Raw genomic sequence first — 17,724 nt, 5'->3', positions numbered from 1 at the left:
CCTGATCTGAAACGCCGCCTGGCCATGTTCTCCGGAGATGCTGCCTGACCTGCTGAGTTACTCCAGCACTTTATGTCTCCATTTGCATGTTATTTCTTTCTCTCTGCTCTTGTTTTCAGAGTTGCCTCAAACGGACTACTTGCAAGTGGGTGAAGCAATCTGGTTGGCACTGAATGTGGTCTCCAATGGTCATTCGTCAACCAGCTCGCAGACCATCGGAGTGACGAAGATAGCGAAGTCCGTCATTGCCCCCCTCGCCCAGCATAACGTGTCTGTGTTTATGTTGTCCACCTACCAGACTGACTTCATATTGGTGAGCTGCCCATTCTCTCCCTTTCTCAGCTATTCTTGCACGGTATCCTGTAGGATGCAGCCCTGATTATTGCATTTACATTTGGCAAACTTCCTTTTAGTGATAAAGGCAAGACCGTAAGACGTGGGAGCAGAATTAGTCCAGACGACCCATCTATTCTGTTCCGCCATTCAATTATGGCTGCTCTACCTTTCCACCTCTACCCCATTCTCCTGCCTTCTCCCTGTCATCTTTGTCGCCTTCACTAATCAAGAACCTATCAATCTCTGCTTTAAAAATACCCACTGTCTTGACCTCCACTGCTGTCTGTGGCAATGAATTCCAAATATTCGCCATCCTCAGGCTAAAGAAATTCTTTCTCACTCCATTCTAATGGTATGTCCTTTTATTCTGAGGCTGTGCCCTCTGGTCCTAAACTCTCCCACTAATGGAAACATTCTTTTCACATACATTCTATCCCAGCCTTTCATTATTTAGTAGGTTTCAATGAGATCCCCCTCTCATCCTTCTAAACTCCAGTGAGTACAGGCCTAGAACCACCAACTGCTCCTATGTTCACAAGTCTCTTGCGAATGACATCATGGTGATGTGTTACATAATAGGCAATGCAGTTTGGTTCTCTTTAATTTGCTTTTGTCTCCCCTGGAAACTATTTTACCCAATGCATCTCGCACGGAATTGTGTCGCACTCTGTGTACCATGTTCTGTCCCCACCGGGAAGACCTAAGATAATGCCTTTCAAGTCGTTGGTCTCCGGCACTGTAAGGCAGCCATTCTACTGCTGCACCATTATGCTGCCACTATTGACATCTTGTCTTAGCACCAGGCACATTTTGGATCCATTAGAGTTTTAGTGAGCACATTCACATGGCGAAGATTTTGGTCCACTCTATTACAATGTGCATTGACCTTACAGTTCCAGGTATTTCAGAAGTACATCAGTAATTATCCTCAACCATATATGTGATTAAATGGACAACTTGATATGAATCACTTGGAAATCTCCATGCAGTAGATTGCTGCCTATGTACTAAGATCTACAATGTGGTTGTGCGTGACTGTATTCAACAAAAGACCATGTAATTGTAATTGTGCTGTCTTTATCTATTTAATACTCTCTTATTTCTGTGCCCAGGTTAGGGAGAGTGATTTACCAGCAGTCATTTGCACCCTGTCTGAAGAATTCAATATTTACAAGGAGGAAAATGGTGAATCGATCCCAGTGGACAGTAGCTCTGTCACAAACGGCTTTATAAAACCCAAGAATGGTAAGATAACATCTGTAGATTCATATCAAACGATCCACATAATTAGCATGGTAGGTAGAATTAATGCAATAAAAATGATTTTTCTTCCACAATTATTATATCTTTTCCAACTGATTCCGATATATCTTCCTAAAATTTTTTTTAAAAAGATTGATTCCAAAGTCACTAACTTTATCTGGGATTATAAGAGCCATAGAATAAAAAAAAAACACTTATGTAAACCAAAAATAAATGGAGGTCTAGCTCTACCAAACTTTATGTTTTATTATTGGGCAGTCAATATTAAAAATATTAACTTTTGGTTAGTAGAGACAGATAAACAACCAACCTGGTTAAAAATGGAAAAAGAAGATTGTTCGCCCTTTGAAATTAGTTCGATTTTATTCGCCAATAATAAAATAAGTAAGAAAACCTATAGTGAAAACCTTATAATAGATAGTGGAATACGTATTTGGAAACAAATAAAGAAAACATTAAAATTGGAATGTATACCACTAGCTCTTACTATTGTAAATAACATCACATTTAAACCTTCAATGATAGATAAAGGTTTTTTACAATGGAAAAACTGTGGAATTAATAAGATGGGAGATCTCTATAGGGAAAATTTTTTCCTTTCATTTCAAGAATTACAACAAATTTATGGATTACATTCAAAAGATTACTTTAGATATTTACAAATTAGAGATTATGTAAAAGCAAATACACATGAAATTAGAAATAGAAAGACAGAGATTTTAGATGAATGTCTAAATAAACACCCAAATACAGAAAAATTGATATCATATATTTATAATATTTTACTGGAAAACGACGCTCCAAGGACAGAAATATATAGACAATCATGGGAAAATGAATTAGGTCAAATTATTAGACCTGATATATGGGATGAAAGTTTACAACACATACATCACTGTTCGCTAAATGCTAGACACTCTCTTATACAATTTAAAATATTACATAGACTACATTATTCAAAAGCTAAATTACATAGTATTTTTCCAAATATATCTGCCATTTGTGACAAATGTCAGCAATTGGAAGCTAACTTAACGCACATATTCACAAACTGTGAAAAAATCACTAAATTCTGGACAGAAATATTTAAAATAATTTCGAATGTTGTTAATATGAAGCTGATCCCTGACTCAAACTTAATAATACTGGGAATATTAGAAACAGATCAATTAATAACAATGAATCAAATAATTTTTATTGATTATAGTTTAATAATTGGGAAAAAATTAATATTGAAATTCTGGAAAGGTCCTACATCCCCCACAATTAAAATGTGGATTACAGGAATGTCGGAGACACTTCATCTGGAAAGATTGAGACTTGTACTAATGGACAGGTTGAATCTTTTCAGAGGAATATGGTCTCCATTTATTGCATATTTAAAGGGTCAAAATGGCTTGGTGCGAGGACCTGACTGTGGCCTGAATAATGGAATGGAGGAAGAATTATGTATAATAAATCATGGATATATCTCCAATGATAGATAACTTTTTAATACTCCATTCATTTCTCCAATTTGGATTTCTTATTTTTATTTTATTTTTCTCTATCTTTCCCTCTCTGGGAAAAAAAGTATAGAAATATATAAGACATAATTGTTAATATTAATAATATTACGAATGTATGTGATAAGTATATTTTATTAATATGTACTTATGTTTAATAAAAATATTTATCAAAAAAAACCCAAAAAAAACCCAAGAATGGTAAGATAACATCTGTAGATTCATATCAAACGATCCACATAATTAGCATGGAATTTCAATGACTAAAATTTGTTGATTCTTGAAACAAAGGAGGAATGTGACAGAGCACAGGAAAGCATTCTCACGTTTGCAGAAGGGGTTTGTTTTTAAAGTAAAATGAATATTGGGATGGGTAAATGTGAGAATGCAGTTTGACAGGACATCAGAGGGGACTCCGTACTGTTTGAGAATGTGGCCAAGTGGGAACAGATCAAGACCAACAGGTTCCTGAATGACTCAACGTAATTATTTTTTCAGAACGCATATCAACCACGAGTATTCAGTTCTACAGGGATATAACTGAGAGATAGGGAAGTGGTTCAGAAACCACATTTAAACTTCTGTTCAACTTTAATTAGAATTCACTATGAATACTATATACAGTTCTCATCCCTATAATTTATTAAAGAAAGACTTGGAAAGCACAAAACAATAGTTTGCAAGGATGACACCAGATCTAAGTGCAGTAGTTGATGTTAAAAGGAGTAAATTATTTCACAAAATGCTGGAGTAACTCAGCAGGTCAGGCAGCATCTCGGGAGAGAAGGAATGGGTGACGTTTTGGGTCGAGACCCTTATTCAGACTGAAAAGGAGTAAAGGTTGTCTTGTGGCTTATGAAGACAGTCACAATTTTTGTATCCCGACATATACAATTACTTTTATAGAACCTTATATTTTTGGTGTACCTCAGGCATTTTCTAACTGGTTAATGTGGCGTACATAAATCAGTGATTAGAAGTAATAATGGTATTAATTAATGATTTTTTTATTATAGTTAATCCCTCTTTAGGCAGTGTCCTGACACATTACAGGAGCGTTCCTACAACTCCTATTATCCGTAGTCAAGTGTGTTTAGTTGCAGTATGCATTGGGAATGGAATAATGACATTCTTGCAAAGATAAGACACAAAGTGCTGGTGTAACTCAGCGAGTCAGGCAGCATCTCTGGAGAAAAAGGATGGGTGACGTTTCGGGTTGGGACCCTTAAGACATTCTTGAAGCAGCTTTACAGGCACATTAACATAACAAAAAACCAATATATAATCAGTAATACAAAAAATTATCAGTTAATAAGCAATGCAATAAATGTGATATTGTCTGGAAAATACATTTGTGCAAATAAGCACGAGTAAGTTGATGAAACTTCCTTCTGTTGCAGTGTTTTGTGATGGAAGTAACAGGCTGCTCCAAAAACCTTTTCTGCTTTCATTGAATAAAATGTAAAGATTTTGTCATTTACATTAGTAATCCCGGGTCTTGTTTGAGTGAATTTTTCTAGAGTTAATTAAGTAAGTTGTAAAATTGTCCCTCGGTGTGTAGGTTAGCGTACGAGATAATCGGTGGTTGCCGCGGAGTTGGTGGACCGAAGGGGCTGTTTCTGCGTTAAATGTCTGATGTCTAAGGTCTTAATATTTTAACTAGAACGGATTCACGAAGGAAGTTGTATGTCCACACCAGGCACAGCAATCAGCGACAGCCTCCATTAATTTGTGGGGCTGTTTGTATTCGAGGGAAAGCCTGCACAAAGGGTTTTTGTTTCATACAATCGGGCTCTATTCTCAACTTAGTCTATTCCCACAGGGGCATCTGCAAAGCATTTTGAATTAAAAGCTCATTGAAATTTGCTGGAAGCTGAAGCTTGTTGGAGAGGAAAAAATAATTTTGTTTTTAAAATCAATTTTAAATCAAGGGACCAAATCCAAAAATAATTAACTCCTTATGCTCCTAAACAAGAGATAAAACCATAAGATCGAGGAGCAGGTTTGGGCCATTTGGCCCATCGGGTCTGCTCCGCCATTCGATCATGGCTGATCTATTTTTCCCTCTCAGCCCCATTCTCCTGCCTTCTCGCTGTAAGCTTTGACGTCCTTACTAATTGGAAGGGGAACACAAACTGTTATTTCAGTAATGTTGGGAGCTGCACGAACATGAGGTTTGCACTGTTTTCTTGAAAGTGACCTCCTAACCACATTCTTCACCACATTGTTCCCTGTGACAGCCACCAGTCCCACGGTTCACCCTGTGCTCAGTCCCAAGAACCAGTTCTGTGTGATGAGCTTGGATCCAGACACTCTTCCTGCAATTGCCACGATTCTCATGGATGTCATGTTCTATTCTGCCAGGTACAGCTCTCTTGATGCATGGTAATTAATGTTCCCTGTGGTGCTCAGAATAATTTATTCTTGTCACATGTACCTAGATGCAGTGGAAAAACATTGTGTGCTTTCTCTTTTGCGCTTCCTTGATGTACTTGTAACTGCGTGTGTGTATGGTTTGAAGTGTCTGGGATATACTATTACAACTGCAGCGAAAGTGCAGCTCGAGAAGAAAGTGCAAGTGCCACGATGTGGTTGGTTGGGAGATCAGATTAGTTTATGAACACTCCGTTCAAGCGTTTGATAACAACGAGGAAGAAGCTGTTCCTGAATCTAGTGGTGTAGGAAAGAAAACTGCCGATGCTGGTTTAAATGGAAGGGAAGCACAAAATGCTGGAGTAACTCAGCTGCCTGACCTGCTGAGTTACTCCAGCATTTTGTGTCTACCTGAATCTAGTGGTACCTGCTTTTAAGAGGCCCTGTGCTTTAGGGAGATGTTGAGCAGGCTGGTACCCTATTCTTTGGAGTGCAGGAGGATGAGGGCCGATTTTATAGGCGTAGCTATGGGCACTTGCATGGGCCCCAGCTATGCCTGCCTCTTTGTAGGGTACGTCGAACAATCACTGTTCCAGGCTTACACTGGCCCTATCCCCACTCTACCTCTGCTACATTGATGACTGTATCGGTGCCACCTCCTGCACCCATGCAGAACTTGTGACTTCATCAACTTTACTGCTTTCCATCCTGCACACAGATTGACTTGGACCATCTCTGACTTCTCCCTACCATTTCTTGATCTCAACGTCTCCATCACAGGAGACAGACTATCAACTGATATCTATTATAAACCTACTGACTCCCATAGCTATCTAGACTACACTTCTTCCCACCTTTCTTCCTGTAAAGACTATATCCCCAAATCCCAATTCCTCCGTCTACGCCGCATCTGCGCCCAAGATGGTGTGTTCCATACCAGGTCATCGGAGGTATCCTCATTCTTTAGGGAACGGGGGTTCCCCTCTTCCATCATAGATGAGGCCCTCACGAGGGTCTCCTCGATATCCCGCAGCTCCGCTCTTGCTCCCCTTCCCCTCGCCCCAGTTATAATAGAGACAGAATTCCCCTTGTCCTCGCCTTTCACCCCATCAGCCGTCACAGCACATAATTCTCCAACATTTTCTCCATCTCCAATGGGATCCCAACATTAGCCACATCTTCCCATCTCCACCCCTTTCTGCTTTCTGCAGAGATCGTTCCCTCCGCAACTCCCTGTTCAACTCGTCACTTCGACCCAAACCACCCCCTCTCCAGGCACTTTCCCTGCAACCGCAGGAGATACAACGCCTGTCCCTATACCTCTCCCCTTGACTCCGTCGGTTTGGGCAAGTTGGGCCGAAGGGCCTGTCTCCACGCTGTGTGACTATGACTCGTGCCTGATGGGAGAGGGGAGAAGTGTCAAGAGTGTTTTATTGTCATATCTCCCAGATAGAACAATGAAATTCTCACTTGCAGAAGAGGGAATGGCCAGCAAGTGAGCAGTTGTTGATAAAGTGGAGTTCCAATTCTTCAGACTTTTCACAATGGCAGTTTCATGCTGTGAGTGGCAGCCCCCATGTTATTTCAGTCTCAATATTTTTGGTCTCTTAACTAAATAAATAGTGGCACCGCTGGTAGAGCTGCTGCCTCACAACGCCAGAGACCCGGGTTTGATCCTGACCTCGGGTGTTGTCTGTGTGGCGTTTGCATGCTCTCCCTGTGACCGCGTGCAAGGTGCTCTGGGTGCTCCGGTTTCCTCCCACATCCCAAAGTTTGCCCAACAATTTGGGCTTGCTGAATTTGAAAGCGTAGCCTAAATTGTTTGTTGATCCTTTCTTTGCAGTTTGAAAGCTCGATCTGCTGATCAGGACCTCGACCACATTCGCTTCTTTTCTTTCTCTTTAATTGATGGCTACATCTCCATAGTGGTTGACACCCAGACGCAGAAGCGGTGAGTTTACACAATCTATTGAGTGATCAATGTAGAAATGGAAATTTGGGAATGTTCTGATGTGTTATTTGATCAAGGCTTTTGGGTCCTGTGATTTCGACCGTGTGAGAAAGTGAGTATAGTGAACAGGGTGCCGCCATTGAAGATTTGTGGGTCTTGACCCCAGTCCTGGTACTTGAGACCAGCTGATATTTTATTGCACAACCAAGACCCACCGACCCAATAATGATCTGCATATTGTACAGCACAGGAACAGGCCCTTCAGCCCACAATGTCTGTGCCGAATATTAGGCCAAGACCAATTCATATCTGTCTCCACATAATCCATATCCCTCCATTGCAATGCACCTCTCCAAATGTCTCTTCAGTGCCACCATTGCCTCCACCACCACCCCTGGCAGCGTGTTCCAGCCTCTCGCCACCTTCTCTGAACTTTTTTTTGTTTATTGTATTGTTTACAGTGCACTAAGTTTCCATTTTCTGTTGTGCTTCTGCAAATAAGAATTTCATTGTTCAGTCTGAGACATATGACAATAAAACACTCTTGACTCTATGTAAAAAAAAAATTTTTTTTTAATTCTCCTGTACATCCCTTTAAACTTTGCCCCTCTTACCTTTAAAGCTATGCCCTCCAGTATTTGATATTTCCATCTTGGGGGGAGATACTTGGGGAGAGGTTAAAGGTTCTCACTATCAATACCTCACATAATTTTCTATCTTCTAACAGGTCTCTCTGCAACTTCTGGCGTTTTAAAAAGCTAGATCCTTTTAGTTTTAGAGATACAGAGCGGAAACAGGCCCCCTCGTCCCACTGCGTCCGCAACACCCAGTAATCATCCGTACACTAGTTCTATCCTTCGCACTAGGGACAGTTTACAGAAACCAATTAACCTACAAATGCACACGACTTTGGAATGTGGGAGGAAACCGGAGCACTCAGGGAAAACCTCTGAGGTCAAGGGGGGGAACGTACAAACTCCTTTCAGACACCAACCGTGGTCAGGATTGAACCCGGGTCTCCGGCGCTGTAAGGCAGCAGCTCTACCGCTGCACCACGGTGGCGCAGTGTTGGCAATCTCCGCCTTGATCTGAATGACCTTTTTTTATTCCCCATCATTATCCAGTGAGCTGATGGTTGCAGTAGTTCAGGGGTCCCCAACCTTTTTCGTCCAGTTTACCCCTTTGCAACTTTTCGAAAGTAAATTTACCCCCACCCTGTTTTGTTCAGTCATTTGAGTTTACAGTTCTACCATAATAAAGCAACCGACAAAGGGGAAGTTTAAAAATACTGTTTTTAACATTCTTATTATTTTAAGTTCAAATAACAATAATAATGGCACATAACAATGTTATTTATGAACGACTAATGATGAACAGATACTGGTATACCAGAACCAAACACAGTCAGTCAATAAGTACAAATCCAGAATCAACAAATGTACCTCCTGTGTAGGTGAAATGTACCCCCTGGCTGGGACCCCTTGCAGTAGATGATTGTCCCTGAAGACAGCACACCAACCTCAAACAATGCCGATACTCCGTATTTTAACTTGATTAATTTTGGGGATTATTTATATTCGCCGAACGTTGTCTCTGGATGTTGGGGAGGTTGTGGGTCGAGTCGGGGTGAATTAAGGGCGGTTGGATGCGTTTTCTGGGGTTTGAAGGCTGGCGGGAGGATGGAGAGAGGAGGGGGGAGGGGGATTTTCTTGTTCGATGCTCACCTGACCTGCTGTCCCCTCTTGCACCAGGTTTCCCAGTAACCTGCTTCTCACAAGTGCTTCGAGTGAGTTGTGGAGGATGGTGCGAATCGGTGGTCAGCCTCTGGGATTTGGTAATTGTAAAATCCTCTGTTATTTAAATTGGTTCGTTGAAAGACACAGTATGGAAACAGAACAGACCTTTCGGCCCATTGAGTTCACACCGACCATCGATCACCCGTTCACACTAATTCTACGTTGTCCCACTTTCACATCCACTCCTACACTCTGGGGGCAATTTGCAGCGAGCCAAATAACCGACAAACCCACGCGTCTTCGGAACGTGGGAGGAAACCGGAGCACCCGGAGAAAACCCACGCAGTCACAGGGAGAACGTGCAAACTCCACCCAGACAGCACCTGAGGACGGGATCAAGCAGTACGTCTGTAAAGCAGATTCCCAACCATCGGAATCTGACCTACAATTCAGGTCACCCTGTTGTAGGAATGATGCCATCAAGCTGGCAATGGGGCAGAGAAGATTCACAAAGATATTGCTAGGACTTGAGGGCCTGAGCAATAGGGGAAGGTTGGGAAGGCTAGGACTTTATACTTGGCGTGCACGAGGCTGATGGATTATCTTATGGAGGTGTATAAAATCACGAGGAGACTAGACAGGGTGAATGCAGTGTTTTATTCCCAGAGTAGGGAAATTGAGAACTAGAGAACATGCATTTAAGGCGAGAGGGGACAGATTTAATAGGAAACCAAGGGGCAGCTTTTTCACACAGAGGGAGGTGGGTACATGGAAGGGGATGCCAGAGGAGGTAGTTGAGGCAGGTACTATAGCAACGTGTATAAACATTTTGAGATGTAGATGCACAGGGAAGGTTTAGAGGGAATTGTGGGCAATTGGGACAGGCGGAGATAGGGTGTCTTTGCTGGCATGAATGAGTTGGGCAGAAGGGCCTGTTTCCGTGCTGTAGGACTCTTTGACTCTAAAGGGGACAAGTGATTACTAATTGCTGTGATTAGCTCCAGGAATTGGCTCCAGAGACCCAGTTTGATCTGGTTATGGATGGTTATGGTGGCACAGCGGTCGAGTTGCTATCTTACAGCGCCAGTTACCTGGATTTAATCCCGACTATGGGTGCTATCTGTACATTTGTCCATTTTCTCTGTGACCATTTTGTTTTTCCCCAGATGCTCCCACACTCCAAAGACTTACAGGTTTGATGGATAAATGGCTTCTGTAAGTTGTAAATTGTTCCTAGTGTGTAGGATAGTGCTAGTGTACGTGGACCGTTGATCAGCGTGGACTCTGTGTGCCATAGGGCCTGTTTCCACACTATCTCTGAAGTCAAAAGACAGAATTCATTGAGCCCAGCATTCATTGTCCAGTCCTCTCTGCCATTACAGAGGAAGTGTGTTGAGCTGCCAGCTTAAACTGAACATCTCTTGTCAGTGTTGGGTGGAGAGAGCCAGGATTTAGGACGGTGGTAATAAAATCTCATCGGTATATTTCTACCTGGGGCAATCTGCAGGATTTGAGAGCTGATGCAAATTTGGCCAGTTTGGTTTGTTAGAAAATATGATCAGAAAACTCTTAAATCTAAAAGAATCGGCCAACTTCACTGGCAATGGGGGAGAAGTCAAGGCTTGGTGGTAGCTTGTGGAACATAACTAACTTTAAACACAAAGTGCTGGAGGAACTCAGTGGGTCAGGCAGCATCTGTGGAGGGAATGGACAAACGACGTTTCAGGTCAAGACTGAAGGGTTCCGACCCGAAGGGTTCCATTCCTCCCCACCACTACTGCCTGACCTGCTAAGTTTCTCCAGCATTATTGTGTTTTAATTTCATTATTCCGTTGTTGGTACATGTGACCGTTAAACACACTTGGACTCTTGCTCAAGATTCTAGCATCTGCAGTCTCTTGTGTCTCCATATCCACTGCCCTCTTGTGGCAGAATCCAGAATGGCTGGTTTAGCAAATTATTTCTTCTCTCCAGAGGTGCTGCCTGTCCCACTGAGTTACTCCAACATTTTGTGTCTATCTTAGCAAATGGATTTCTACCTTCATGGTAGAAATATGTGGTGGGCCTTCTCGGTTTTTTTTCAAGTGCAAGTTCAGTCATTGTAAGGTAGTTTTCCTCTTTAAGCAAAACTAAAATTAAACGAAAAGGAAAATTATTTATTAATTTGGTTGCATTATTGTCAATTGAAATTTCATCAGCTCTGCACTGTGAATTGATTTTCCACATTTATTGCAATTGAGACACTGAAGTGCTATTTGTGTCCCTATTTGCTACGTCTACCAGCATGTTGATCATATTTTGACCATTTGGATATTCAGTTCCTTGCAGAGTATCAGCATGCAATACACACAGTCCCCAACTTAAGCAATAGGCAGCTTATGCAAACTCGCACTTACGCAAACAATTCTATCCGCAATCCCCCGTGCAATCATGTTACAGCCGAACTCCCAGTGAATTACTAGGCGCAAGGAACTGCAGATTTTATTTTACAATAAAAAAAAAACCAAAGTGCTGGAGTAACTCAGCGGGTCAGGCAGCATCTCTGGAGAACATGGGTAGGTGATATTTCGGGTCGTAACCCTTCATCAGAACTGCAGGTGCTAGAATCTTGAGCAAAACTGGAGGAACTGGAGCTGGAGGAGTTCTGTGTTTGGACTCAGTCGACCTGAAACGTCACCTATTCGTGTTCTCCAGAGTTGCTGCCAGACCTGCTGAGTTATTCCAGCTCTTTGTGTCCTTTTGTGTAAACCAGCATCTGAAGGTTCTTGTTTGTACCTGTACTTTGAACACCGAGGACCCTGCCCGTATCTAACCAACCACTGAACATTGGGCCCTCAACCAATCACTGACTCATCTACCCTTGCCCCCAGTCTCCTGACTGACTCCTCCCCACCTCCCCCACTGCCCCATGACTCTTCCCAGACTACACGACCTTCTGCTCATCCATTCACTGACCCCGCATTGTTGATCAGGGCTGGTGAGTGTTTCCCATGTCCACTGTCCTGTACCAGGAAGGCGCTGTACCTTCATCGGTGTTGATGTCTCCCTATAATTCATTGTCGTGCCTGAGATGAGTTCGGAAAGGGACAGAGGATGGAGGTGTTGGGGGAATAGCACGAGGGTCAGGCCAGGACACGGGGCGTGCGGAGACATGGGATGTGTGTGGTTTGGGCAGAGGAAATGGAGGCCCCGCCGCGTTTCATGTGGTCCGTCTGGTCTGGCATGGAGCAGCTGCGACTTTAATCTCTTCCTCTGCCAACCACTGAGCTGGATTATTCCGCTCGTTGCAGGCAGCTTGGGCAAAACCCTCAAGTGCTTAGTTTAGTTTAGCTTTTAGAGCTCCAGCATAGATACAGGCCCAGCGACTCACCAAATCCGCGCCGACCCCTGCGACACTAGTTCTATCCTACGCATTCGGGACAATTTACAGAAGCCAATTAACCTACAAACCTGCGCGTGTTTGGGATGTGGGAGGAAAGCGAAGCACCTGGAGGAAACCCACGAGGTCACAGGGAGAACATACAAACTTCATACGGACAGCATCTGTAGTCAGGATTGAACCTGGGTCTCTGGAGCCGTGAGGCAGCAGATCTACCCACTGCGCCACTTGCCGCCCTCGAGGCAGGGTTGAGGCTTTCATATTGAGAGGGGAGTGACCTATCAGGGTTTCTGGCGCCGTGAGGCAGCAGCTCTGCCACTGTGCCGCTCCTTGTTTCCCCTTCCATTTAACAAACTCACCCCTATTAGTTGTCTTGCAGGTTGCATTTTCACTGCATGTTTTGTGGCACAATGTGTGTGGGTGCATGCCTACCTCGTAACTAATGTTTATCAGGTTCTGGTTTTTTAGTTTTAGGTTTCAGTTTTACAGATAGTATAGAAACATGCCCTTTGGCCCACTGAGTCCCATAACCATCAAGCACTCATTCACACTAGTTCCATGTTATTCCACTTTTTTTATCCACTCCATACACAATGGGGGCAAATTACAGGGGCCAATAAACCTCAACCTTAACAAGGTTTGATCCTGACCTTGGGTGCTGTCGGTGTGTGGAGTTTGCACGTTCTCCCTGTGACCGCGTGGGTTTCCTCCGGGTGCTCCGGTTTACTCCCACATCCCAAAGATGTGCAGGTTAATTAACCTCCAAGTTGCCCCTGGTGTGTAAGGAGTGGATGGTGAAAGCGGGATAACATAGAACTAGTGTGAACTGGCGATGGCTGGTCGTTGTGGACTGAAGGGCCTATTTCCATACTGTATCTCTAACTAAACTAAACTAAACTCTGTGATTCTGGCAGCATCCGTGAATGACCTGAAATATCGTTTGCTCACTCCCTCCGCAGGTGCTGCCTGACCCGCTGAGTTCCTCCAGCACTTTGTGTTTTGCTCAGTGAGATGTGATATGGCAGTGGTAATTATTCGGTCTAACCCTTGGATGTCGATCTTGATAGCTTGTAATCTCTCTCTCTCTTTAGATGAATGCGGGATTGTTGCACAGATCTCTGAGCCTTTAGCGAGCGCTGACATTTCCGCTTACTACATCAGCACCTTCAATTTTGACCATGCCCTGGTATGTGTGATGTTTTTCTACATATATTCATGTTGAGTGGTGTACCTGATCCCACTTAAAGTGGGCATTGGTTCAAGATGACAATAACGAGGGACAGATGGAAGATGATTTTTATCAAATGCAGCACTTCTGAGTCTAAAGAAGGGTCCCGACCTGAAATGTCACCCATCCTTTTTCTCCACAGGTGCTGCCTGACCCGCTGAGCTACTCCAGCACCTTGTGTCCATCTTCGGATGAATGAACTAGCATCTGAATGAATGATTGAATACTTTATTGTCACATGTGGCAAGTCACAGTGAAATTCTTCGCTTGCATACTCAATAGTCGCCACATCGAGAGCGCTTACAAAGTTGCAACGTATTCAGCGCCAGGTTCCCCTTTGTTCCCCCCTCCCTCACGGTGGTCCCCACACGCCACAGTTCTGAATATGTGTTATCGGATTTATAGGATTAAGAACCAGAGGTAAGGTGAGAGGGGAAAGATTTATTAGGAATCTGAGGGGCAGCTTTTTCACACACAATGGTGGGCTTATGGAACAAGCTGAGGCAGGTACTATAAAACAACATTTACAAGGCACTGGTTGACAGGGACATGGATAGGAAAGGTTTGGTGGGATATGGGCCAAGCGCAGCCATAGAGGATTAGCTTAGAAGGGGCATCTTGGTTGGCACGGATGAGTTGGGCTGATGAGTTTTCCATGCTGTATGACAATAAAACAGAAAAAATGGCTGTGTGCAAAAACATAACCAAAACATTAGTGCAAAACACAATTACAGAGGGGAAAAAAAAAAGATATTACAGGTCCAAACCACTGATTTTCCAGCACCTTTGGTTCCAGAACCTTTCTGGATTATCCGTTTTGCTGGACCAGCAGAGGTCGCGGCCTCTGAGAGGAGTCGAGCAGTACCCGAACGGTCGTCCGAGGAACCGAGATACCGGCCCACAAATTCGGCCTCGGAGGACGGCTAGGGGAATGGATCTACCGGCCTCGGCCGGGCTGGAGTTCCAGATCCTCGGCCGCAGGAGGCAAATTCCACCCGCCGATCGTACGTCTGGTCACGGAGGCCCCGATGAGGTCGAGATCAGCCGCCTCAACTGGCCTAGGCACCACATTTTGGGGGGTGGAGTAGGGGGGGGGGGGGGGTTTGTCCGGATTAAAGGAGGTGCCAGACCATCAACTTTGGTGGTGGGCCTATAGTGCAAACGGTGACCCATAGTGTTCAGTTAATGAGGTAGGGTTAGAGGTGTACGGGTTGGTTCCAGGACCTGAGAGTTGCAGGGAAGAGGCTGTTTGTGGTGTGAGACTTCAGGCTTCTGTACATTGTGCTCAATGGGCGCAGCGAGAAGTGGGCAGGTCCTGATGCTGGGGGTCCTTGGTGGCAGGTGCCATCTTCTTGAAGCAGCGCCTCATGTAGGTGACTTTTATCAGTGGGGAGGGCTGTGCCCGTGATGGACTGGGGCTGAGTATCTGAAAATATAACTGATTCCAAAGTGCATTTACTGAACCCTTTAGCTGACAGTGCTGCCATTATTGTTTATTCTTCGTAAAGCTGGTTAAAATGTGAATTCTGCTTGCTGGCCGGAATAATCAATGGTATTAATTTTCTTCTCCGTCAGGTACCTGAAGAAGATATTGATAATGTTATCACAATGTTGCAGAAGCGTCAGAATGGCGACAGATAGCAGGTGCTTCCAACGGCTTCATCCATCGAGTAGATGCCTGATGATCTGAAGACCAGGAATCATTCTCTCCGAGAAGTCTAAACAGATTAATATGCCAATAATTTCCTGCAGTATTTAGCAGTTTATTTAGAATAGGATTAGCTAATTTTTCTTCAGGTAAATCTGTTTACTACTTCAATGATTGAATTCCTGCGTGCAGTCCTGACAAATTGTAATTATTGTTTTGCACTTCCAGCTTGAACGTGCACACGGTCTTACTTTAGAAAGCTGATGGAATTGACCCACATATCACCACTGGGCAATCTGAATCAATGGCAATAGGTAAAAGACTGTGCAGTGGATGTAAGGTACAGGCTTCAAATAGTTGTCAGGTGCCCCGGACCCAGTGGTTTCTGTGGAGACCGGAGTGATGAGGTTTGTAGGTTAACCCGATCTTCTATGTTATAGCATTAATATCTTTTTTTTTTTTAAGCCCCTAGTATGGCTTCAACGGACCATATAGCTAATTTTCCATGGAGGTTTTACTTAATTATAAATGCCTGTGAAGAGTTATTGTTTTCATACAGTTGTAATGCTCCAGGATGCGTGTTGTACGAAACTCTTTCACCGCGACTTCTGGCTTCTCTGGAAGCAGGGGTGTGGAGGTCAGAAAAATTTCATTTTAAAATGGTCTCCTTATTTTCGGACTTCCACGATTTTATGTGGAGTGTGGACTGAAGCTTCAACCGCGTGCAGCACTGAAGTCTGATGCGACGTTGTTAGGTTTTTATAGGTTCAAGCGCGGTTGGAGAGCATGGCCATGTGGCTGGTATCTAAAATGCTGGACCGACTTCCGGCTAGAGAATGTAAACTGATATTTGGGATTAAGTGTCATTAAAATAATAATTGATTTACTAAAGAAGGATGATGAGTGTATTTTGTTTTGGAAAAGATAACCAATCTTCAGACTTAGCGTGGAAACAGGCCCTTCTTTTGAGTTTGTGTTTAGTTTATTGTCAGGTGCACCGAGGCACAGTGAAAAGCTTTTGCTGCGTGCTAACCAGTCAGCGGAAAGACAAGGTGTGATTACAATTGAGCCATCCACAGTGTACAAATACATGTAAAGGGAATAACGTTAAGTGCAAGATAAAGTCCGATTAAAGATAGTCCACGGGCGGGTTGCCCACCGAGTCCGTGCCGACCAGCGATCCCCTTACACTAACACTATCCTGCACATTGGGGACAATGTACAATTTGCAAAGCCCGATTAAACGACAAACATGCACGTCTTTAGAGTGCGGGAGGAAACCGGAGCACCTGGAGAAAACCCGCGAGGTCACGGGGCGAATGTACAAACTTTGTACAGACAGCACCCATAGTCAGGATCAAACCCAGGTCTCTGGCGCGGTAAGGCAGCAACTCTACCGCTGTACCATGGTGCTGCTCCTAAGTGTCTGCACAATCTGCAATGTGTCACCATGTATCACCCGGGCCATTCCTGTGTGTGGTGAATGAAATAAAACAGGATTTGTTAGAGAGACTGCGTGGGTCAGGCAGCATCTCTTAATATTCCCACTTCATGATCTTTCACTGGAATGAGCAGTTTAATGCTTTTGTAGCGACCATAGAGAATGGTCTAGGTCGTCGAACCCTCGGATTGGCCAGCGAGGTCACGTGGGAACGCGACCATGGGGATTGGTCCAGGGAGCGACATCGCTGATTGGCCAGCGATGTCAGGTGCGCGTTTGGCGCCCGATTTAGTCAGTTCGGCGAAGTCTTCAAGGAAGACAGTAAGTTTGTAATGGTTGTCCTTTACCTTGTTGTTTAACTCTGTATTCGAAGATTGCGGCTGCAATAAACTTCTTCTACAACCAACAAGTTTCGGACTCGCCATATTGGTGACCCCGACGTGATCTGGACGATCACCGACTGAGCAGGAACCCGACGCCTCGTTGACGATGACCGAGCCGGGCACACCGGAGTTAAGCGCCGGAAGCGTTCATCTTCCGTGGTTTTGGACGCACGCACCGCAAGCTTGGTTTATCCACACCGAGGCTCAATTTCATATAAAGAAGGTGTCGGACGAATCCACGAAGTACTTCTACCTCGTCAGCGCTCTATCGCCGGACACAACCAAGCGCGTGATGCGGTTCATCGTGGATCCACCTGCGGAAAACAAGTACGAGGCCATGAAGAAAGTATTACTGCGAACCTTCGGATTTAATAAGCATGGTGGTGCGGCAAAACTTCTGCACCTACCAGATCTTGGAGACCAACTGCCTTCCGTCCTCATGGCCGAAATGATGATGCTAGCCGGTGAGCTTACGGATTGC

At 44.1% G+C, this 17,724-nt stretch overlaps 1 protein-coding gene across 2 annotated transcripts in view; it reads left to right on the top strand.

Annotated features, from left to right (window-relative positions):
- LOC144605901 (cytosolic arginine sensor for mTORC1 subunit 2-like) overlaps positions 1–16,287 on the top strand; it is a 63,370-nt gene extending 47,083 nt beyond the window's left edge. The window contains exons 3-9 of one of the 2 annotated variants that reach the window (XM_078421554.1): positions 120–313; positions 1,449–1,581; positions 5,345–5,468; positions 7,321–7,428; positions 9,180–9,262; positions 13,635–13,729; positions 15,347–16,287. In XM_078421554.1, the coding sequence (XP_078277680.1) occupies positions 120–313; positions 1,449–1,581; positions 5,345–5,468; positions 7,321–7,428; positions 9,180–9,262; positions 13,635–13,729; positions 15,347–15,412 (803 nt within the window). In that variant the 3' untranslated portion in view covers positions 15,413–16,287. The remainder of the gene's footprint in view (positions 1–119; positions 314–1,448; positions 1,582–5,344; positions 5,469–7,320; positions 7,429–9,179; positions 9,263–13,634; positions 13,730–15,346) is intronic. The other variant, XM_078421553.1, reaches the window with a different exon arrangement.
- The last annotated feature ends 1,437 nt before the right edge of the window (positions 16,288–17,724 follow it).

Source organism: Rhinoraja longicauda, chromosome 25, assembly GCF_053455715.1.
Source record: "Rhinoraja longicauda isolate Sanriku21f chromosome 25, sRhiLon1.1, whole genome shotgun sequence".
Lineage (NCBI taxonomy): Eukaryota > Metazoa > Chordata > Chondrichthyes > Rajiformes > Arhynchobatidae > Rhinoraja > Rhinoraja longicauda.
Note: the sequence above shows the minus strand (reverse complement) of the source record. Positions and strands in the feature narration are given on the sequence as shown.